Source organism: Panthera tigris, chromosome A2 (assembly GCF_018350195.1).
Source record: "Panthera tigris isolate Pti1 chromosome A2, P.tigris_Pti1_mat1.1, whole genome shotgun sequence".
In the NCBI taxonomy this organism is placed as follows: domain Eukaryota; kingdom Metazoa; phylum Chordata; class Mammalia; order Carnivora; family Felidae; genus Panthera; species Panthera tigris.
Window position 1 is genome coordinate 50031327 of NC_056661.1, and position 24227 is coordinate 50055553.

General features: G+C 51.8%; 1 protein-coding gene across 1 annotated transcript in view; it reads right to left on the reverse strand.

Moving 5' to 3' along the window:
- Window positions 1–1247: 1247 nt before the first annotated feature.
- SSUH2 (ssu-2 homolog) overlaps window positions 1248–24227 on the reverse strand; it is a 28591-nt gene continuing 5611 nt past the window's right edge. Inside the window, exons 2-12 of the mRNA XM_042977193.1 lie at window positions 18149–18247; window positions 17686–17767; window positions 15968–16097; window positions 14420–14480; window positions 13218–13342; window positions 11663–11725; window positions 9903–9988; window positions 8689–8781; window positions 8041–8146; window positions 5883–5990; window positions 1248–1394 (exon numbers count right to left, since the gene is read on the reverse strand). Coding sequence (XP_042833127.1) covers window positions 1248–1394; window positions 5883–5990; window positions 8041–8146; window positions 8689–8781; window positions 9903–9988; window positions 11663–11725; window positions 13218–13342; window positions 14420–14480; window positions 15968–16097; window positions 17686–17767; window positions 18149–18247 — 1100 coding nt within the window. The remainder of the gene's footprint in view (window positions 1395–5882; window positions 5991–8040; window positions 8147–8688; window positions 8782–9902; window positions 9989–11662; window positions 11726–13217; window positions 13343–14419; window positions 14481–15967; window positions 16098–17685; window positions 17768–18148; window positions 18248–24227) is intronic.

Here is a 24227-nt window from a genome sequence, read left to right on the forward strand (position 1 = left end):
TGGGGATCAAGAGGGCACAGACTGACCCTCTCGGTGTGTAGCGATTCCCTTCTGGGTAGGGTGCGGAGGGAACAGTATGACAGGGGCCTCTGGTTACCCCCAACCAGCTGCACAGCGGCCCACCTGGCCCCCAAAACAGCCTGGGCATTCAGTCTTCAGAGCATCTTCCGTACCCACCCAGCCTTGCTGCACGTGACTGGGTTCACAGGACACCCTGCCTGTGGTTCTAAGGTAGGCAGGTGATGTAAGATCCCACATACACCCCAAATCGCCCTCCAAAGCCAACCCTCGCATGTGCACCGTGTCACCATCCAATACAGCAGCTTTGTCCCCTGGCCTGGAAACAGATCTCTAGTTTTTCAGTTGGGGTGTGTGTGTGGGGCGTCTACCCCTGGAGCTGCCACATGGAGAGGAAGCCCAGGCTGCACGGAGAGGTCGCATGTAGGTGTCCAGCTCATGGCCCCTCGCGGACGTCCCAGCCAATGGCCACCATCAGCCGCCAGACCCCTCGGTGAACCAGCTTTCAGATGATTTCAGTCCCCTGCTTCTGAGGCACCAGAGTGTTCAAATCTTCCCCGTGAGGCTTCAGACATCACAGAGCAGAGATAAACCATCTCCGCTGTGACGGTAGCTGAATTCCTAGCCCACAGAATGGGGAGTAAATGTTCTTCTCTTCTCTTTTTTTTTTTAAGTAGGCTTCACACCCAGCTCAGAGATTGAACTCATGACCTTGATGTCGAGACATGAGCTGAGATCAAGAATTGGATGCTTGCGCAACTGAGCCCCCCAGGCACCCCTATATTTTGTTCTTGATGCTTCGAGAGCACTCTTTGGTATGCATTAAGAGGCAGCCAATCTGTAGGAGACCTTTAAACATCTCAGCAACGCTCAGCTGGGCCAAAGGCACTGACAGTGGCACAACAGAACTGAGGCAAGCAAGTCAAGGGAGAAGCAAAATCAAACTGCACGCTCGATCGGGGCGCTGGCTTCGAGACCAGAGGCGTGGCCCTGGCCATTTCAATGATGCGTTGTGAGGAAACGTGTGTAGGTTAAACGCATGCTGGATTCCACCAGGCGAGCTCTGGGGAAGACTTGTGGCTTGACAGATGATAAGCCGAATTGTCTGAAAGGACACACCAGGGTTTATACAAGATGGTTCAATGGAGCCAGCGATGAGTGAGCTTGGGGACCTCGGCTGTGCTCCGTGGCAAACGAGACTGGCAGGCCGTGGAGACAGCTGTGCCCTGTCAGATGATGGTGCAGCCAAAGCAGTACCGGTCCGGGTAGTCCACCACATGTACCCTGTGGTCAGTGCCATAGATGTAGTAGACATATGTCTGTCCCCGGTACCAGTAATGGACTTCCGTGACAGGGATCAGCTCAATGGTCTGGCGCTGGGGAAACAACGGGCCGAGAAAAACTTCAGTGTTCGAGTCACTTGCCTGCTCAAGAATCTTCAGTAGCTCCCTACTACTCTGTGGGATGAAGTTTATGCTCTGGAATTGGCGTTTTGGCTCCCATATGCCTTTCTAGATGTACCTCATACTACACTCCTTCAAACACACTGAGCTCTGGCCCAAACCGACTTCTCAGCTTTAGCCACTATCTGATTCTATGTTTCAGAAAGTGGGGGGGGGGGGGGGGGAGTCATCCCCAGGGACGTCCCAGGGTGTATGGAAAGCCACCAGCCAAACAGGACATCTTCCAGAAGCATTAATTTTTAGATGGGGAGGAAGAGCAGAGAAAGGTGGAAGAGAAAGTCATTTCAAACATTTTTGTATTAAAACAACCATGGAGGGGTGCCTGGGTGGCTCAGTTGGTTCCGCAGTCAACTCTTGATGTCCGTTCAAGTCATGACCTCCCAGTTTGTGAGTTTGAGCCCCATGTCGGGCTCTGTGCTGGCATCGCAAAGCCTGCTTAGGATTCTCTCTCCATCTTTCTCTGCCCCTCCCCCATGCTCTGTAAATAAATAAGTTTAATTTAAAAAAAACAACCATGGAGATGTTAGGGAGTCCACGACACAATCTGAACTAAAATATAAGGTTAAACGTTGACACCAAAGAAATTCCAAAGTCTGCTAGTCTGCTTCAGGCTATTTTCACAGGACCCTCCCTCCCCCACCATGGTTTTGCTCTGACCTCCCTTTGAAAGCAGTCCTTCTCAAACACTACCCCTCCTTTTACAAACAGGGAAACTGAGGCCCATGGGCTCACGGAATTTCAGGTTGGGAACATCATCCAGGTCAAGGTCCGTGTGGGTAGTGCTCTACTCTCCTCCCAGCACGTGGCCTGTACCTGAGAGCCTGGGGCACTCACTTCCCCCAGCAGAGCGGTCCTGAAGTGTCTCATTCTCTGGCCCCTCTGCTGAGCAGTTACTCTACAATCTTCCAGAATTGCAGAGCCCTGAATAGAACGTGGGAGACCACCTTGGGAGAGAACACGGGCATCCAGCTGAAACATCCACCCCCGTTAGCGCTAGGTGCTGCTGTGTTGGGACAGCTCCATACAGGGGACACAGCAAAGTCACTCCTCATCAGTCAAGCTAAGCTTCCTTGGGGATGTACTGCGGGCCAGGCTCTGCGTCAAAACCCCAATGTTCTCCAGCACAAGCTGCTTCTTTGTCCCAGACTCACATCTTGGGGGGATCCCAAACCCAGAGGGAGGTGGTGTGGATGGCCCAGGGTTAGACCTTCCTCCTTCAGGATGTTCCATTCCTTGGGAACAGCTCCAGCTCTCTCACTGCAGGTGAAGGTCCAGAGGCCTTCAGGGAAGGAGAAACAGGCCAGGGAGGGGGGCTGTGAAAAAAGGGACCCCTGTTCCACTGGAGGGGCGGCTGAAGGGCAGTGTGATGTTGCGGCAGGAAGAGGGGACTCAGAGTCAAGGAGCGCATCTTCCATGAAGTTTTCTGTGCCATCTTAACTTCCTTTCTCTAGGAAATGGGGGTGAGAGCTCCTATGCCACAGGGTTGTTGAGATAACCAAATGAGATCCAGAGACTTCCCGGAGGCCACAAAGTTGTCTCTGAGTGGTAGTTTTGGAAATAAAAGGTAGAAGACCCCTCTTTGACGTTTTGGTATGGAGGACACAAAATGAGAACCAAGAGGCAAGAGGAGGCGGGAGCCCACATCACTGCTCCAAACACCTGGGCAGTATGGTCAGGGCCGCTCTCGTTTCCAGGCTTTTCTACCAGAACCAAATGGAGAGCAACACCAATACCACCCTCTCCTGCCTCCCTTGGCTTCTGATGCAAAAGGTCTTCAGGTTTGAGGCTACTGATTGGTTAGGACATCAGCTGCCATCAGGTGGCTACCTTGTAATCAGCCATGGATCTGTTGACACGCCTTGGTCATGCCCCCAGGATGAGCAGATTCCAAGTCTGAGAGCAAGAGCGGGGCACGGGGCAGGTGTCATGAGGGGTGTGTCCTCGGGCTGACTCCACTCGCTAACTTCTCAATCCTGAACAAACTATCCACGGACAACTTTGTCTCCAGATGCAGGACCAAAGGACAATTTGAGGAAGGGATTCACAAGAGCCCTTTTCTCTCAGTGCTAATCCCTTTTAACACGACACACCCGTCTGCCCCTGGCTTACATTTCCCTGCTCCGGGACTGGTTCGCAGAGGGCTTGTGTTGCCCAAGACAAGACTACACTCTAGGGGAAGGCCGCAGGAGACCCAGGCCTGCCACCAACATCCTGTGTGATCTCGGGCAGGTCATTTCCCCTCTTCAGGCCTCAGTTTCCCCAGCTGTCAAAATTAAGGGCCCAGAAAGGATTCAAATTATCAGTCTCAGAAATAAAAGAATCTCAGGATAATCACGAGTGTCACAAGCTGACAGCCCATTCCTAGAGTAGACACCTCAATCCTGGGGGCTCTCCATGTGACCCACACCGTGAATATGAGCTCTGCAAGAGCAAAGTCCCACAGAGACGATGTTCTGGGTCTTCCACGAACAAGGTTCTTGTCCCACCCATGCTCCTGCAAATCTGCCTCTTCTCTGCTGCTCATAGCCCATTGTCCTTCCTCAGAGTCCTGTCCTTGAGTTACGGAGCCCATGTCTCACAGAGAATGCACAAAGTGCCTGCGAAGCTGTGCCCGATGTTTGGATGGTGCTAAACAGCAAGAGGCCAGTTCCCTCGTCTCCAGGCACAGAGTTGCTGAGGTGTAACGAGCGCACAGAGGTCCCCTGGGACAGGGTGGTGGCAGACCCTCGCCACACCTCACCCTTGTGTGACCCCTGCCCCTCCCATGCTGGCTCCCCTAGTCCTTTACAGGTTCCTCCTGGGAGCCCTTCCTTGACAAATGTCCTGCACACAAGCTGTTGTCTCAAAGCTGCTTCTGCAGAGCCCAACCTAAGGCAGGGTCCAACCCAGCTCATTTGAAAGATGAGGACACCAAGGCCTTCAGGAGGGGAGAGGGTGGCTCAGAGCCACGTGTATGTGCCAGAGCTGACAAGCAGGTCCCATCCCTGCAGTGTCTGGCCTCAGATCCCCCTTCGCTGATAGCCCCGTAAACCTGCACTGGCTTTCAAAGAGCCGCTGGTGTGCCTTGAGTGCAGTGAGTAATAACATTTGACTTGGAGCTAGGAAGTGGGTTCTACTCCTGGGTTCTTGCACTAAGAAGCTGTGTGATTTTAGGTAAATTGCTTCCACTCTCTGAGCTTCCTTTGATTTACTGGAAAACTCGTGGGTTCAGGCTAGACTAAGGGGTAGCTAACATCACCCCACAGGCCAAAGCCAGCCCGTCAGCCCATGTGGTATTCCTAGCATTTTTAAAGCTTTGTTCTCAATCTTGAAAAATTGGAAGGTTTCCTATAAAAGTCTGGCTTTCAGAGGGTCCAAAATCTCTGCCCCTGTGCCTGCACAAAGATGAGTCGTGGCTGGCTCCTTTGGAGAAGACGGCTCTCTCACTCATGTTACCACCCGGCCGTGGCAGGTCTCTGAGTTTGCGGTGCCCCCAATCCAGCTCCGAGATGGGATTCATTACTTTTTAATTAAATGCATCCTTCTCTCCCCTGCAAACAGGGGAGATGTGCAGAAAGGGAAGGGGAGATACTCATTGCAGAGGGACCAGAAGGAAAAGGGACATTTTGAGCAGCAGTTTCCAAGCACTTAAAGCAAACCCTCTGAAGGAGTGTTAACGTCTCTTTTTCACTGGTGAGAAACCAGACTTCGGGGAGGAGGAAGTAGCTGGCCCAGGAGAATGTCAGGACACAGGAGAACCTGGATCTAAGCCTATTAGACTCAGGGAGCTCGGCCCTGGCCATTCCGGGGCCAAACCCCCATCTCCTCCGGGGACCCCCATCAAGCAGCTGGCTGCAGGGACCATTCAAAGCTGCAAGAGGCAACATCGCCACCTAGTGGCCATCCCAACACAGCACGAAAGCAGCCTAACCCTGGGGGCCTCCACCGCTCCCCAAGGGAGGTGGGAGAAGACAGGCCTTGGATTTAGAAAGTGCCCTGAAGGGCAGAACTTTAGGTGCCAGACTTGGGTAAGCCCTGAATCCTGAACTTCCTCCACCCATCCCTCTCTGAATATTCTAACCCACAGGGTTAAAATCAAGATCTCACTGCCACACTCCTGCTTGAGACCCTACAATAGCTTCCAGTTGCTCTCAGGATAAGAATCCTAATCTTGCACAATTTCCAGTGGTCTCACCTTCTGTGGAGGCCCCACAGTGCTCTGCTCTCTGCCCTCCAGCCACACGAGTCTCAGGTCAGTCTCCAGTACTGACCCCCTTCCTAAACTGGGGCTCCTGTCCTCCACCCCTCCCCTAACTGACGCCTTCCCGCCCTTGTCTGGAAGGGCCCCCCCCCCCAGCAGGAGCCCCAGCCTGGCCCCAGAAGCCTGGCCTCCCCACAGCCCCCGACCCCTACCCCACTCACCTGCTGCAGGACTCGGGCCCGGGGGGACAGGGCAGCGCTGTGCTCCGCAATGCCCCTCTGGGAGGCCAGAGAGATCTCCCGCAGCGGGAAATCCACAATGGGGTACACCTGCGGGAGAGACACAGCCGACCTGCTGCCCTGACCCAGGGTGTCAGCACCTGGAGCCTTACAGCTCTGATTCACACGGGGCAGAAAGCAAGCCCAGACAGGGAAGGGCCCCCAACGCCAAGAAGTGAGTGGGTGGGAATTGTTGAACCTCCAGGTGCCCCTGACCTCCTGGGGAATTCCAACCAAGAAAGCGGGGCTGTGGGACAGACAGCAGTCCTTCTCCTGCAGCCCACTCTCACCCAGCACACCTTTGCTGCTGACTCGGGCTTGGGGTGGGGCCTCCTGAAGGGGTCATGCCTGAACTGAGCCCGTAGGAAGTCAGATTGGGGCGAAGAAAGGCGGGTGAGGAATACTATTCCACCACAAAAAAGAAGGAAACCTTGTCGTGGGAGACAACACGGACGGACGTCGCGGGCATTGTGCTAAATGAGATCAATCATTCAGAGAAAAACAAATGCCATATGATCTCATTTATACATGGAATCTAAAAAACAAACTCCTAGATAGAGAACAGACTGGTGGTTGCCGGGGCGGGGGAAGGTGAGATGGGAGAAGGTGGTAAAAAGGTACAAACTTAGGTATAAAATAAGTAAGTCCTGAGGATGTGACATGGTGACGATAGTTAATAATACTGTGTTATATATTTGAAAGCCGCTAAGGCACTAGATCTTAAAAGTGCTAATCATGAGAAAATAAAAACTGTAACTGGTGAGAGATGTTAACTAGACATTGTGATGATCACTTCACCATACATACAAATATTGAATCACTGTGTTATACAGCTGAAACGAATATGATGTATGTCACTTGTGCCTCAACTTTTAAAAACCCATACTACAGGGGCGCCTGGGTGGCTCAGTCGGTTGGGCATCCGACTTCAGCTCAGGTCATGGTCTCACAGTTCGTGGGTTCGAGCCCCGCATCGGGCTCTGTGCTGACGGCTCGGAGCCTGGACCCTGCTTCGGGTTCTGTGTCTCCCCCTCTCTCTGCCCCTTCCCTGCTCATGCTCTGTGTCTCTCTGTCTCTCAATAATAAATAAATGTTAAAAAAATAAATAAAAAATAATCCATACTATAAAGTGAAAGAAGCCAATCTGAAAAGGCTACATACTATGAATGAAAGAGAGAGAGAGAGAGAGAAAGAAGAGAAAAAGGCTGAGCACCTGGTCTCTCTAAGAGAAAACAGGATGACCCTGCTCAGATATCCCATAAAGGCCAAGTTCCCTGCCAAGACCTACAGCAGAGGTTGGCAAATCTGTTTTGCAAACGGCCACACAGTAAATATTTTAGGCTTTGTAGGCCATAGGGCCTCTGTCTCAACTACTCAATTCTGCCCTTGTAGCACGAAAGCAGCCACAGACAATAAGTAAACAGACAGGCATGGCTGTGTTTCAATAAAACTTTATTTATAAAAGCAAGGCCAGGGCCAGATTTTGCCAACCCCTGTCCTACCGGACTCTCCCTGATCTGGTTGCTGACACCTCTCATGTCTTAGCTGCTTGCTCTGCCCGACTCAAGTCCCTCCTGTCCCACTGCCCTCTGCTGCTCCCTCTGCTGGACCCCTTGGCTCGAGTCCACATGGTCCACTCCCCCACCGCACCATTCTGGTCTTTGCCCAGGGTCACTTCCCGGCCACCAGCTGAAACCACACCCCTCCATGTCTCTTTTCCCTGCCTGCATATTTTCAGTGGCCCTTACAACCATCTGACATTGGGGTGGAATACTATTACCTTCTCCCTCACCGGACTATGAGAGATCTACAAGAGTGAGCATTTTGTTCCACGGTATCCCCAGGGCCTAGAATAGTGCCTAGTATGGGCAGAAGGTCTCAAGGCTTGTGTGAGGGTGTGGGGGGAGGAGGAGGAAACACAGGGTCGAGCATGTGAAATTCAGGAGAGAACTGGCCCCACAGGCCCCAGCAGTCACTCTCCTGCTTGGCAGCAAGCACCATCGTCACCCAGCCCGTCTTTGTCTTTCCGAGTGAACGAAGCACACACAGGAGGGGAGGGCAAACCCAGCTTCCATGCTACGGTCTTCGAATCCCTCCTTACCGCGGTGTTTTCGTCCTTAAAGAGGCTTTCTCCTTTGGCTTTGGCAAGGAGCTCCCTGGGGCAATTCAGCCGGTGCTCAGATACAAACTCAAACAGGCTGTTTTTCCTGGAAGTGCAGAGGATAGGTTTGGAATCGGACAGGTGTCGGCTGGAGGGCTTGCATGACTACCGGTGGGGCCTTGGGAAAGTTCTTTAGCCTCTTTGGGCCTCAGCATCCTCATCTGTACAGTGGGAAACTGAAGTACTGACAGTTCTGTTCTATTACCTCATTCTGTCCTTGCCTGTGAAGCCCTTAGCACAGCGCCCAACAAGGGAAACCCATAGCGCATGGGGAGCCTTCCCTGACATGGGAACTTAAGACACAGGGACTCTAGTCCCAGAAGGGAAGGCCCAGGCACTGAGTGGCTGCTGCACTAGAAACTGGCAGTGTCAGAATTTGAACTCGGGTCTGTCCGTTGTGGAGCACGCCAGCATCCAGCCACCCACCCTACCTCTCCCCAGGGACCTCCCCCCTCCCAAGTGGCCTAAAGCCCTTTTCTCCCAGCGCAGAACCCTGCATTGCGAAAGCCCCAACCAAGTGGAGTTTCTCTGCAGAAACCAGTCCAGGCCATGTCCCCTGGCCTCCCCCATGGGGCCACAGCCACATACCACATGATGACCAGCTGGATGAAGTGCAACAGTCTCTTCTCCCCCTTGCAGGTGGCACAGGTCTTGCTTCCCCTCCCTGAGCACGTGCTGCACCTGAGAGGGGCACATGGTCGGCACCACTCATGTAAGTCACGGGGTCCTGGCGGCTTCCAGCACGCCCACCCCCAAATCCTTCCTCATAGAGGTGGACTAAGGTGAACACCACTGGCTTCCACTCCCCACCATCTAGGCCTCCTGCTTCTGGTGGCAGTGCCCCAGTTTCTCTTTGGAGACCACCCTTTCCCCACCCAGCCCACATGGATTGTGGGCTCTCCCCCACCCCTTCTATGACTAGCTTCGGACCTGGGCATGCCCAGTCAGTTCAGTCCATCTCTATGGCCACAGTGGCTGACACAGATATGAGCACATGACCCAGTTGAGTGCAATGAGATCTGCCCTGTAACTGTTTCTGAAACTATCAGGAGAGGGATATCCTTATCTACTGAGGCTACTACGCTTGGAGCCATTGGCTGTCCCCTCTTTTACCACAAGAGACAGCTTGCCTGAGAATGAAGTCAACACAAAGACACGCCGGGTGAGGGACTGAGACAGAGTCCTGGTGACATTGCTTAAGCACCTGGATCCAGCTGTGCCTGAAGCCATCCCAGAAATATAATTCTGGACTTTTCTTTCACAAGGGCAGGGTTTTTTGTTAAGCTCATTTGAATTAGGATCCTTTCACATGTAAATAAAAGAAACCTGAGCGAACAGAGATGGAACTCTGTTGATTGTTCAGTCAATCAAGCAACCTTCCTTGACTCCTGCACTCAGGCCCTGCAGTGAGTTATAAATAAGAATTTGCCTAGGCCCCGATCCTCAGAGAGTTAAGGATATCTGGCTCGAGTGGTTTCCTGCATTCATTTCCCCACCATGTGGGCGGGAAGAAGTCTCCCCTCCTAAAACCCTCCCTCCCTTCCTCTCTGCAGCACTTCATTCTTTACATCTCTACCCACAGACTGCTGGATGAGTTCTAGTCTCTTCTTGAAGTATCAAGCCTGGAGGAAGGTTCACCCACTCCACAAATATTTACTGAGCACCTACTACACACACAGCTCTGGGGCACAGGAGCGACAAGACAGAGTACCCAACTGTCCTCCAGAAGGGCAGACAATGAAAAGCAAGAAAGCTGGTAAGGGAGCGCTCTTCACCTCGGTGCCGGGGAGACCCGCTCATACCTCCGCCTGCCAGACCCCGAGCACATCTGACATCTCCGGGACTGCTTGGCTTTGCGCTTGGCTCCACTGCAGGAGGGACACCTCACCTGCGGACACACCACGGCCTCAGCCCCTGCTGGCCTCCCAGGGAAGGGGGCAAAGGGCATCCTGAGACCTGGTTCAAATCCCAACCCGGTGATCCTGAACAAGCCACTTGTCTCCCTGGGCCTCAGCCCCTTCACACTGTACCTTTGGGCCCCACCAGCTGTTGCCTTCAAAGATGCTACAGCCTTATATCTGTGTGTCTCCTGAGACATCATTCTCTCCTGCTCCTCTCTGATCCCCATGACTCCTGAGACTCTGCCCTGACCAAACAGCCATGGCCAGAGGGACTGGGAAGAGGGGCGGGCTGGCTGAGGAGCCTGGAGTTGGGAATGGGGAGCTCAGTCTTGGAGAGGCCCCCAGGCTTCGTTCCCACAGTTGGCTCACAAAGGCCTCTGGAGACATTCCAGGGAAGAGGGAAGGGAAGAAGGGGAGCAGGGGTGGAGGGAGGAACACAAAAGATCACAGGGAGGGGCTCCACGAAGGCTGCAAGGGGGTGCATGGCAGGAGCAAGGGCACAGGAGACAGAGGCGGGTGGGAGGGCACAGGCGGGCCCCACAGGTGGCCTGTGAGTAGGCAGAGGAAGGCACACAGCAGGTGGAAGGTGGGCATCCAGAGGGTGGAAGGCAGGTGGGCAGAGGGAAGGATGGAGGAAGACATGGCTTAACGTGGCGAGTGGTCAATATGTGTCCAAAAGATCAGGAGCAAATGGGGAGAGCTGAGGACACATAAGGGGCATGATCTGACTCCCAGTGTGGTGAGCAGCCCCGAAGGCTGATGGCACCAGAGCCTGGCAGTGTGCTTACGGACCTGTACTAGGTTGACCAGTATCTCCCCCACCACCACCCCCCAAAATTTATAGCTACCAGAACCTCCGAATGTGCCTTTATTTGGAAATAGTCTTTGAAGATAGAATTAGTCCAGATGAGGTCATGCTGGACGATGGTGGGGCTTAAATCTAGCGCCTGGTGTCCTCACATTCTGAGGGAGCCCCAGGACACACACGGAGAATGGAGTGGTGCACCTACCGGCCAGGGTGCACTGGACTGGGGGGCAGCTGCCAGAAGCTGGAAATGTGGCTCAGGGCCTCCAGAAAGAACCAACCCCATGGACACCTTGACTTTGGATTTCCAGCCTCCAGAAATGTGAGAGAATAAAAATCGGTTGTCTCAGCCCCCCCACCCCCAGTTTGTGGTAATGTATCATGCTCTCTAAGACACAAACACAAGGCCCCCATCTATATTTTGCCTCTAGAAGCTCCCATGAACGTCACTTTTTCAGACTCATCTCCCCATCCTGCAAATGCTGGTCACTTGTCAGTCTTACCCAAAGACAGAGGGTTCCCAGTGGGAAGGCCCACCTCTTATGGGGTCCTCTTACAGGGCCCAGCACAGAGCGTGTACTCAGTCTCAACACATGTTTGTAAATGAATGAGAAAAAAGGAAAAGAATTGAAATCATAAACCATAAACCACTGCAGTGAACAAAGGCCAGTAGCAGACGCCCAATCCAACTTTCCCATTTTGCAGGTGAGCAAATGGAGGCCCAGAAAGGGAGGACAACTTGCCTCAGGTCACACTGTTAGTGGGGGAGCCCCATACCCGGGGCAGAGCCCTCTGTCCCCGCGTGGTGCCTCCTCCCACATCATCACTTACTCACCAGAGGCCACACAGGACTCACCATGCCGGCCCCATGGCAGCCGCTGCATTTGTAACGCCCACGCCCATGGCATTTGTGGCATTCCTGAAAGTGAAAACCTCTCCTGGGCTCCAGTTTCCCAAGCCCCAGCACCTCCTGACTTCACCTGCCCCACACCCACTCCACAATGTCACCAGCCCAAACAGAGGTGCAGCCGGTAAGGCCCAGGGCAGGAAGGTAGCCATTCTCACTTGATGAGGATTGAATCCTCATCAAAGGGCCTTGAATGCCAAGCCAAGGAGGTCATGTTACCATTTCCTCAGAGCCCCAGCCCAGTCTGTTCTCTGAACTCCGTGCTCCCAGGCTACGCCACAAAGACCGACGTCCTTGGCCCACTGGGTAGCTGAGAGGTCTTTTGGAACAGACGCCATAAAAACTGCACAGCATTTCTGTGCAAGGCAAAGAGCTGGCTATTGGAATTTAATCACCAAATCAAAATAGCTTTTCCACTCCTGAGAAAAGAATGGAACCCCCTCCTGACCTCTTAAAGTCCTGGTCATCACGTGACACTATGAAAACTCATAGGTTACGTGCTTGAATCAAGTTCTAAAGTGAAAATAAGGCAGGTAAAGAGATGAGAACAGAATGGGAAATATCACATGTGTGGTTTTGTAATATGTTACAAAATATGTTACAATGTTGGCCTCATTGCAGGTCGCAATTACATTTCCATAGGACAGGACAGAAGTCCAATTTTGTCCCTTTAATGACTCTGCTGAAAATCCAAACAGTTTGAACTTTATTTTGTATCAGTTTCATTCAGCACTTCAGCCGCTTACTGTTTACTGGTCGGGCAAAAATAAAAACACACTGAGGGTCTAGGAATGTGAATGTTCACTGTTTAAAGCTGGTGACAGGTTAGTAAATGGAATCATCCTTTCGCTATGTGACTATTCTCTAATCTGCATGAATTAAAAAATTTTTTTAATGTTTACTTATTTTTGAGAGAGAGAGAGAGAGAGTGAGCAGGGGAGGGGCAGAGAGAGAGAGGGACAGAGAATCCAAAGCAGGCTCTCTGATGACAGCAGCGAACCGTGAGCTGATGACCTGAGCCGAAGTCGGCTGCACAACCCACCGAGCCCCTAATTTGCATGGAATTTTGGATGGGTCTATATTCCTTGCACTGGGTTTCCTTAGAATTAGCCCGATTAATAGCCAAGGAATGAACCACCAGTCTGCATTCTGGATTTTCTTTTCTTAAAAAATAAAGTTTAGGGGCGCCTGGATGGCTCAGTCAGTTAAGCGTCCGACTTCGTCTCACGTCTTGATCTCGCGGTCCGTGGGTTTGAGCCCCGCATTGGGCTCTGTGCTGACAGCTCAGAGCCTGGAGCCTGTTTCAGATTCTGTGTCTCCCTCTTTCTCTGACCCTCCCTTGTTCATGCTCTCTCTCTGTCTCAAAAATAAATAAATGTTAAAAAAAATTTTTTTTAATAAATAAATAAAGTTTGAGGAAATACCCAGTGACTTCCTAAGATCAGCACTGTAAAGTCTGAAACCAACTCAGAGAGAAGGGCAAAGATTCCAAAAATCACGTTACCTTGACCAGTGACGAATGAGGGACTTGGAACTTCCTCATGTCTTCCTGAAACATTGGGGGGACCTGGACTTTGATGTCCCAAAGCCTGGGAGAGGTCCCTCTCTGTGGCCCATCCACTGACTGGTCTGACACAAAAAGGGATCATTGTAAGGCCAGTGAACAGCTACAAGAACAAGCTTTCATTTATTTACCAAACAGTATGGAGCCTTCACCTGATGCCAGGCATTAGGCAAGATCCTGCGCTAAGGGCCCCCTCAGAGTCTGTGGTTAAGCACCCAAGTGTTGAAGTCGAACAGACCTGGTTTGACTCCTGACTCTTCTGCTTCCCAGCTGCGCAACTTCAGACAAGTTCATTTACCTCTCTGACCTGCAATTCTCTCATCTCCAAAATGGGGGAAATACATGGCACCTACCATATAGGATGGTAGTGAAATTAAACAAAAGGCATAGCAATGCTTAGCACAGGGGTGGGACATGATAGAGGGATCAAAAGCAAGAACTGCCAACACTGTGGTGACTATTCCCCACCTTCTTGTCCTTTCTCCTTCCCCTCCTCTGTTCAAGGAGATAAGGCACAGCTACAATGATGATACAATGTAATAGGATATGGAAAGTGCTTGGGACAAGAGTTGCATAAAGCCTCTGCAAACTCAGAAGACTGACTCCTTCTGTTGGATAAGGGGTCAGCAGATGAAGAAATCCTGAAAGGCTTCATAAAAGAGGTGACACAGGAGCTGAGTCTTAAAGGATGAACCAGTGGTCAGCAGAGAAGGAAGCACTAAGGGCTTCCCAGAGAGAACCTTCAGCAGCTAGTGGGGTTCAGCAGCAGGCAGGATGGCACAGTGAATGGGGTCCTCAAGACTCAAGGAGGCACTGGGGATGGCCTAGAAGGCAAGCGGAAACCCAACCACACAGGCTGCCTTTGTGATCTAGCCCCGTGTGGTGGCACGAGTGTGTGGCCAAAGGCAAACCCTAGACTTTTTCAGGCCCTTCTGCAAACCACTTCCAGACAGGAAGGATTTATTTCCCAAGTTCCACACTGGAGAGTCTGGATAAAAGCCCACCCTCTCATTTTACAGAGGATGGGGAAACCAGGGCTCCAAGCAGAAGAGCATCTCACTCAGGTTAGTGGATAAGACATGTCCTGATATTTTCCACCAGCCCCTGCCATATCTGTTCCCAAGTAAACTGATTTCACTTACTGGTAAAGGGTTGAAATGTCCATTCGCTTATCCTGGATTCACTAAAAGTCTCTAGTCGATACTATAGAGAAAAAAAAAACCAGCATGTTCACAGTCATGCCCTTTAGGAAGACAGCATTGTGGAAAAAGACGAAGCTTTCCACCTGCCGAGGCTCCCCGGGAAATTGAAAGGCCCCACACCCAGCACCACAGGCTGCTTTGAATAGCTGGCAAAGATGATTTCTGCTCCAGATGCCCCTGGACGCCTGCAGGGAGGTCAGTCAGCCCCAGGAAATCTCCCCCGATGGGCTCACAAGCTGATTTCAGCTCCCATTTCTTTACACCCAGAAATGCTCTATAAGGCAAGCTGTGGGACAGCAATTGCCCTTTTTTTTTTTTAATGTTTTTATTTATTTTTGAGATAGAGAGAGACAGAGCATGAGCAGGGGAGGGTCAGAGAGAGAGGGAGACACAGAATCTGAAACAGGCTCCAGGCTCTGAGCTGTCAGTACAGAGCCCGACGCGGGGCTTGAACCCACAGACTGTGAGATCATAACCTGAGACAAAGTCGGATGCTTAACTGACTGAGCCACCCAGGCGGCCCAGCAATTGCCCTTTAACAGATGGAGGCCAGTCGAATCTGCTGCCTCAAACGTCCCCTTTGGAGGCATTTTTCTGCCTGATGTCAAGGTCCTCCCTCTTGATCTCATCCACAAAATCACAAAACAAGAAGGGATCTTGGACATCACCTGGCTCCTCCTCTGACACTGGAGAAAACAGAGGCTCAGAGAGGTCAGTTACCTTGACCAAGATCACACAGCTACACAGGGGCCTCTTCCCCTAGGCTCCTGCTCTAACCACTCCCTGTGAGGCTTCTATGCTTTCTGTGTGATGGTGCACTCGCCAGAGGATGGCTGTGCCAGTGGCACTAGAAAATGTGAACTTAAAAGCTGTTCCTTGGCCCTGTCGATGCAGAAGGGGACATAAGTGCCCACTGTGGTCTCAGTAACAGACAGAAGATTTCCCTGGAGCTTCGGGCCCAGGGGTCATGAATAAACGATTCCTTGGCACAGATATGACTGGCGGGATCAAGGGGGAGTAGATGGGCCTTTCTTGGCCCACCTCTCCCGGAAGTGGGTTACTCATGTATTTAAAGACACGGACTTTGGTGACGGCGAACCCGATTTACGTCCTAGCTCTGTCACTTCTAGCTGTAAATTTGGGGCAAGTAACTTTACCTCTCTAAACTTTCAATTCCTCCCCTTTAACTGGTGACAGTAAGATCTACTGTGCAGGGCAGTTGTGGGACTTCATAAGACATACGTGTAATGTGCCACCCATGATGCTGAACACAGTTGAGCTTTGCAGTGAAGACTGGTAATAAGGACTCCTTGTGTCATCATGCACAACTACAGATCAGAGGAGTGGCAAAGGCACTTCAGTGTCACCGCTATTCACATGCACTGACCCCCCCAAGACTCCTTTCTCCCGTTCGACCTCACGCAAGCCACCCCCCGCCCCAAAGCCTAAAGCCCTCCCCAGGTGACCGCCAGGCCCAGGCCCCCTTACCCTGCACAACGTCTGCTGCTTCAGCTCCTGGATGATGAGGTCACCGGCGGCTGTGCTGCCATAGCAGCATTTGGAGCTCACAAAGCTGAGGAGGGCTTCCCGGGCCACTTCCTCTGTCACCAAGGGGACTCTGCTGGGGACAGAGCACAGAAGCAGGGTCTCTGGAAAGGGCCTGCAGGCTCATCAGGGCCAGCCAGCTCCCTCTTGATGCAGATGGAAATGGAGGTCAGGAGAAGGGAAGGGCCAGGCCGTGGGCCACAGTAGTGGTGAGGCACTCGGGGGTCCATCTGGGGAAGGAACCTCTGGCAGAGGGAACTGTGTGAACAGATGCCCACAGCGGGAGCAAGGCAGTTCTTTCTAGAGGACAGGACAGCAACACTGCTGTAGCTGAAGTGCAGGGCTCAGGAGAAGAGCTTAGAGAATCTTAGCACGTGCACACACACACACACACACACACACACACACTTAAAGATGTACTTAAAGACAAATCACGCCATTTTACAGATGAGGAAAACTGAGGTCTGGAGACGATGTCACACAGCTAGGAGGAGGCAAAGTTAGGTCAGACCATGTTCCCATGTTCCTGCCCTTGGGGACCTTGCCCCCTCAGCCAAAGGAGCTATGAGCAGTGTTCATGAGAAAGCCCCTGCCAAGAACTACCAGGCCGTGGTGCCCACAGGGACCCACTGTGAGCCTGCTGGGCCAGCACGGCAATGTGTGGAAAGGAAGACAACAAATGGCCCCTTCCTTGGCCTTCTCTCTGGATGCCTCCCTCTCCTCCTAGAAAGCTCTTCCCTGAGGCCCAGCTGCCATGTCCCCTCCTAGCAAAGCCCTCCCCCACCAAGACCTCCAGGAAGCAGAAGTCCCCTCCTTCTTCCTCCCTTATATCTTCATTTACTTCTCCACAGCAGCCTGACTCCAAACAGTAAGCCCCTCTCATGCACAGCGATGTCTCCAGCACCTCTGGTCTGGTGCACAGAGGGGCCTGCGCACATGCAGGAGTTGTGGGGCCCAGAATGGCCAAGAGCACTCCATTGAGGAAGCGGGGTCTGCCCTGCGCATGGAAGGTGGGCAGCCAGGGAGGGGAAGGGGAGGCACTCTAGGCAGCACTGCGGCCAGGAGCACCCAGGAGATTCCTTGAAGGCAGGATACAGCCACCCAGCCAAGTGGCCAGACCCAGAAAGCAGGGGGTTCCACCTTCTCTCTGCACAAAGCTGGCTGGAAAGCCAGAGCTCTGTCCAGAGTCCTGGGTCCAGGGAGTCAGCAAACTCCTTCTGCAAAGGACTAGAGACTAAAGAGTTTAGGCTTCATGGACCATACAGTCTGCCTCAATCACTCACCTGTGCTGTTGTAGAACAAAAGCAGCCACGGACAGTATGTGAATAAATGGCATGGCTCTGCTCCAATAAGACTTGATTTACAAAAGCAAGCAGCGGCTGGATTTGGCCCAGGGAGCTGCAGTTCCCAACCCCTGGTCGACACCGTGCTTCTCGACTGCAGCTTGGTAGCCAAACAGCCTGAAGAGCTTGCTTGGTAAAGTACACATTCCTGGCCTCTGTCCCTGGAGGATCTGATCCAGTAGGTCTGGGATCCTGATGCACTGTCAGGGTTGAGATCTGTAGACCCTAAAATCCGCGAGGAGGGCTCTTGGCACAGTGGGGGTGGGGGTGATGTGAGGGTCACTGCACATGATCCTGTGTGATGGCACCACAGCTCACCTGTGTTCCAGGAACGAGGACCAGCACCTTTGCTCCAGGGGTCTCCCTGGAGCCTCCAAAGGTGGGAACATTATCTGCTGTCCTGGAGGAGAGGGGAGGAGTCAGGGGCTCCACAGCCTAGCTCAAAGGCACAGGTATTTGCAGGGTGAAGGAAGAATAGACTGGTTGAAAGGGAGGTTGAATGAGACAAAGGGAAATGCTAATGTATCTAATGCAAGAAGAGTGGTTCTCAAACCAGCATGATTCCAGTCTTAAATACCTGTGGATATGGTCATGGAATGTTCGTGGACACAGGGCTGATGTCCCTATGTGCTCCTTGTCCCTCCCAATGGTGATAAGAGGCTTCCCAGGGCCCCCCAGGGGAAAGGGGCTGTATCCCAGCACTGGCCTGTTCCAGATAGGTCTCTGCAACCAGCATAAGCCCCAGGAAGAGGCTGTAGGAAGCAAGATCCACCAGACTTACCACCTCTTTGAAAAAGCCAGTCATAGCTGGGCAGTCTCTCCAGGAGTTCAGCTGGTGGCGCCAAAGGACTCTCGGCCTCAAAACTGAGGTCCACCACACCTGTGGAAGGAAGGCAGTCCTGAGCTTCTGGGAGGAGGGGAGTCAGTGGTGACTTCACTGGAAGCTGACAAGCCAGGGTGGGCATGTTACAAAAAGGCTGACAGTTTAACTAAGCCAATCTCACTCTGGCACCATGGGACACACAACACATCTGTAGGGCAGGCGGGGACGGGGTGGGGGTGTGATAATAGCAGCGATAATAATAATGATGAGAAAAACATTCAGAATGGCAGCTCCTGTTTGCTGGGTACCTACTCTGTGCCAGTCCCCCATGACAGATGATCATATAGAAACATGATCATATTCCACGACCCTAGGAGACAGGTACTGAATTACAGATGGCCACACTTGTTTGTTGCTTCTGTCTTCAAGTGGTGTATCTGTTATCTCCTCCCCTTGAACCTTCACAGGCTTGAGCTGCTTCAAGCAAGGGAACATGGGGGAAACATGAAGAGACCACAGCTTCTACTTCTTGTCTCTTGGAGCACTCCCTCTCGGAGCACTCCCTCTCGGAGCACTCCCTCTCAGAGCACTCCCTCTTGGAGCACTCCTTCTTGGAGCACTCTCTCTTGGAGCACTCCCTCTCAGAGCACCCCCTCTCAGAGCACTCTCTTGGGGCACTCCTTCTTGGAGCACTCCCTTTCAGAGCACTCCCCCTTGGAGCAATCCCTCTTGGAGCACTCCCTCTTGGAGCACTCCCTCTTGGAGCACTCTCTTGGAGCACCCCCCTCAGATCACTCTCTTGGGGCACTCCCTCTTGGAGCACTCCCTCTTGGAGCACTCCCTCTCGGAGCACTCTCTCTTGGAGCACTCCCTCTCAGAGCACTCCCTCTTGGAGCACTCCCTCTCAGAGCACTCCCCCTCGGAGCAATGCCTCTTGGAGCACTCCCTCTTGGAGCACTCTCTTGGAGCACCCCCTCTCAGAGCACTCTCTTGGGGCACTCCCTCTTGGAGCACTCCCTCTCAGAGCACTCCCCCTCGGAGCAATGCCTCTTGGAGCACTCCCTCTTGGAGCACTCTTTTGGAGCACCCCCTCTCAGAGCACTCTCTTGGAGCACTCCCTTTTGGAGCACTCCCTCTTGGAGCACTCCCTCTTGGAGCACTCCCTCTTGGAGCACTCTCTTGGAGCACTCCCTCATGAGCCCTGAACTTCCATGTATATATCAGCTACCCTCCTGGGGAGACCACATGGACTACAGGCAGACTATAAGCCTACACGCAGAGGGGCCCAGTGGAGCCCAGCCTGCCAGCCACTCCACCATCCTACCGAGCCACCAGGCATCCGAGCAAAGCCATCACAGACCCGCCAGGCCAGACCAGCTTCCTGCTGAATACCACTGAGTGACCCTGTCATGGATTGCATGTCCCCCCAAATTCATATGTTGAAACCCTGAATGGTATTACAAGGTAGGGCCTTTGGGAAGTGATTAGGTTTAGATGAGGTCATGTGGTGGGATTAGTGCCCTGCCAGGAAAAGACAGAGCCCAGAGGCCAAGGATCTTTCTTTCTCTCCCCAGTGAGCATGCAGTGAGAAGGTGGCTGTTTACAAGCCGGAAGTGGACTCTCACCAGACACCGGGTCTAAGGGTGCCTTGGTCTTAGAATTCCCAGCTTCCAGAACTAGAGAAATACATGTTGTTTAAGCCAGGAAGTCTATGGTGTTTTGTCACAGCAGCCCAAACTGACCCTAATGGATGATACAAGGAGGAGATGAATCAGCCAGCTGAGTCTGCCCAAATTCCTGACCCACAAAATCATGAACTATAATAAAATCGTTGTTGTTTTAAGGCGCTGGGGTGTAGACTTGTTTTTTGTGCAGCTTCCTCTAATGGGCAGTGGAGTCATGGTGGGGTCCAGAGCCGACAGCCAAGAAAGAATTCTTGGGATGTCTTCGGTGCAAAAAGGTGATTTTATTAAAGCATAGGGACAGGACCCATGGGCAGGAAGAGCTGCCCCAGGATGGTGAGGAGAGACTAATCACATACTTGGGAGTTGGGAAAGGTAAAGTCAAAGGGGAATTTCAAAAAGAATTTTCACATGCCAAAGAAGACTCACAGGGTGTAGGAGGTCTAACTACCTCCAGGCCAAGGTTGTTTTCCCTGCTAGCAAAGCATCAACACCAAGACAGTAGGGAGTTCCTAGAGAAATGCCATACTCTGCCTGCCTCAAGTACTCATCAATGGGCTGCAGATTATCAGGAAATTCAATTTTACCTGCCATTTCCTTCTGCCTTTTTTTCCCACATCAGGCAATCTTTGCTCTGGGATTCCCCACAAACCTGGCAAAACTTTCCGAGAGCCACACCATGGTCTGAGGCTCCTTCCTTCCCTCCTTCTCTCCTCTCACAGGGGTCCAACCTGCGGTTAGCCTGCAGACGGTCCCTGCCCACACCTGCTCCCTCCTCTCCTCTTTTCCTTCCATATACGTTTCCCAGGGACCTCGGACACATCTGCCACTTAGTATCTGCTTCTTGAATGACCCAAACCGACACAGAATATTATCCATTCTCCCAATGAGGAAATGGGCTTAGAAAGGCTGTGGCTCGCCTCAGATCACACAGCCAGTGAGTGATGCAGCTGGATTCAAACCAAGGCTCGTTGCTCTCCAAAGCCCACGTCCTTCCCACCTACTTCCCATGAGGCAACCCCTGTGGAAGAATCACTCACTATATATCTGCTTTTAAAACCTCACCTTATACACCTGAAACTAATATAACACTGTATGTTAATTGCATTTCAATTCTCAAAATTTAAATTTATTTTGTTAATATTTAGTTATTTATTTTGAGGTGGGGGCTGAGAGGCAGAGAGAATCCCAAGCAGGCTCCACACTGTAGGCATAGAGCCCGATGCGGGGCTCAGTCTTACAAACCGTGAGATATGACCTGAGCTGAGATCAAGAGTCTGACACTTAACCACCTGAGCCACGCAGGTGCCCCAATTTAAATTTAAGTAAACTAAAAAAAAAAAAAAAAACCAAACACCTCAGCTTGATCTGCCAGGCTATGGCAGAGACACACATAGTCCTGAGACTGCACAGAAGAAAGCATAATATAAGCACTGACTCCAAGAAATGCTAGACAACTCAGAAAGCACCTCCCCATACCTGTTGCTACACCCACTCTCTCACCTGGAGATACAGAAGGCAGGACTTCTAACTCCATTTGACATGAGGAGTCTGAGGCTCAGAGAGATTACTCCAGTATTCGTAGGATACACAGCAGTGAAATCAGAGCAGGATAAACGCTCCTTGCTCCAGCTCCAGCACACCTGGCCACCCCTCAAACCTATTCCCTGAAGCTCTCATGCTGGGGGACAAGAACCACTCAGCTCTGTCTTTCCAGTGGCCAATTTGATTACGGGAAGTTGACTTTAAAAGGGTAAGTTGATAAGTGGTCTGTGGAAAGAAATTCGCTCTGCATGAAGTCACTGAACACACTCAGGTCAACCGCTGATCTGTTTTACCCCCTAGATCCCTCCTTTTTTTTTTTTTTTTTTTTTTTTTTTTTCAGCTCTTGAAAGCCTAATAGCTCTTTCCCTCTATAAAAATAAAAATAATATGTCCTGTCCTTTCAAGTTTAATAAAAACAGAGTCCAGAAGAAGAAACAGATCTTGTAAATTGGAGCAGCGGAGGCTATTTGGAAGTGGGCTGAGAACAATGGAGGGAGGAGGGGTGTCATTAAGACAAATGAAGCATCTCATTCTACCACTCCCCTCAGAGTCCGTCTCAGCCCTCTGACAATAAGAAATGCATATGCATCTGTAAGGTTTCTCCTTGCAGGAAATTTACAAAGGAAGCTGAGAGAGGAGAGTGTTTCCAGATACGGAGAGTGCCTTTCTGAGCAAGAAAGCTAAACTTTGTAAGCAAATGATTCTGCGCAGAAACCAGTGAGAGACCTTGGACAGTTGTGGGTGTGACGCAAGGAGACACCATCCCAGGCCTGCACAATGGTGTATGCCAACGTGTCCTGAAATCCCCAACATGATAATTCATCAGGAACTATTATTCATACCTTGGTTCTCAGTATTTGCTCCTACTAAGTTTATTAGCATTTTAAGCTATTTTCGCCACCAGGGATCTGCGAATATTTTCTGCAAATAGCCGGGGAGTAAATACCGTAGATTTTATGGGCCATACGGCCTGTTTCAATTACTCAACTCGGGAGAAAGCAGCCATAGATAATGCACAATTGAGTAAGCATGGCTTTGTTCCAATAAAACTTTACAAAAACAGGCAGCGGGTCAGACTTGGCCCTTGAGCTGCCCTTGACACTCACCTGTGTGGGTACATTGGAGGGGGTCAGAAAGAAGGAGGCTGGAATTTGAACCTGTCTGGCGTCAGGGCCCATGCATGTCATTGCAGCTCCTGTGAGCCCAGTTATCAGAATTAAGGGTGAAGGTCAGGGTTGGACTGTAGCCAAGAGTGTCTGGAGTCAGAATTGGTGGTTGGACACCTGGGCTCTGATATGTCTGAGTCATGCACTACGTGACTCTGTGCCAGCCACCCATCCTTGCAGAAATCAACCCCCACCCCCACCCCCGGCTGTGAACCAGGGCAGACGATATTAGTGCCCATCTAATGAGACAGCGTGCACACAGCTCATGGCCCCGAGCCTGGCATTTAATAAATGCTTCCTCAATGCCTTGGACCTGAGGAGGGCGAGTCTTCCTCTTTCTTTGTGCTCCTTTAAGCCAGGGGACAAGAGGTGAAAATGTCGAGCACAGAAAGAAAGGCAAGACCTTCATAGCCCTCTCCCCGGGGAAGGCCCCCCGCCCACCCGGAAGTCTGGGGTCTGCTGGGGCATCCATACTCTCCAGTGCTAGAAGACAGAAAAATGCCATATGGCTGCTATGTCCAGCTGGAAACCAAACAAAGAGGCAGGAAGAGGGGAAGAATGAGAGGTGGGAAACTCACAGCTCCATCCATCAACCAGGAGCCACCCTGACCTCTCAGGGCAGCAGTAATTCGTCAGAGCTAAATTAATCTCACCATTATGTTATGTACAAAAATAAAGGACTCCGGGCTGACCTACAGGCAGATGCGTCATTTCCTGTGCAGATCTCAACGGGCACAACAGGAACGTGGACGTCACAGGTCATTGTGTGACGCCCAGCGTGGGGCACTTCGAAGGGGGTCCCCAAGCCGTGTCACTGTTTCCATGGGGTCAGGGCCGAGTTCCAGCACAGCCACCCCACCCTAATACATGCATTGTGTCCCGTGGCTCACAAAGGGATGGTGTGGGCATGATCTCTTTTGCACTTCATGACAACCACTGTTTTCCCTGCTTCGTAGAAGACCGAGGTGAGACTCAGAGATGTGATTATGGGGCAACGAGCTCACACACTCATAGCAGAGCCAGAAAGAAAGAGTACTTAAAACTGAGATCCTGGGGTGCCTGGGTGGCTCAGTCAATTAAGTCTCCGACCTCAGCTCAGGTCATGATCTCACAGTTTGTGAGTTCGAGCCCCGTGTCAGGCTCTGTGCTGACAGCTCAGGGCCTGGAGCCTGCTTTGGATCCTGGGTCTCCCTCTCTCTCTGACCCTTCCCCACTCATTCTCTTTCTCTCTCTCAAAAATAAACAATCATTGGGGTACCTGGGTGGCTCAATCAGTTAAGTGTCTGACTTCAGCTCAGGTCATGATCTCACAGTTTGTGAGTTTGAGCCCCACGTCGGGCTCTGTGCTGACAGCTCAGGACCTGGAGCCTGCTTTGGATCCTGGGTCTCCCTCTCTCTCTGACCCTTGCCTGCTCATTCTCTTTCTCTCTCTCAAAAATAAACAACCATTGGGGTACCTGGGTGGCTCAATCAGTTAAGTGTCTGACTTCAGCTCAGGTCATGATCTCACAGTTTGTGAGTTTGAGCCCCGCGTCAGGCTCTGTGCTGACAGCTCAGGGCCTGGAGCCTGCTTCAGATTCTGTGTCTCCCTCTCTCTCTGCTCCACCCCTGCTTGCTCTCTGTCTCTCTCTAAAAAAAATAAGA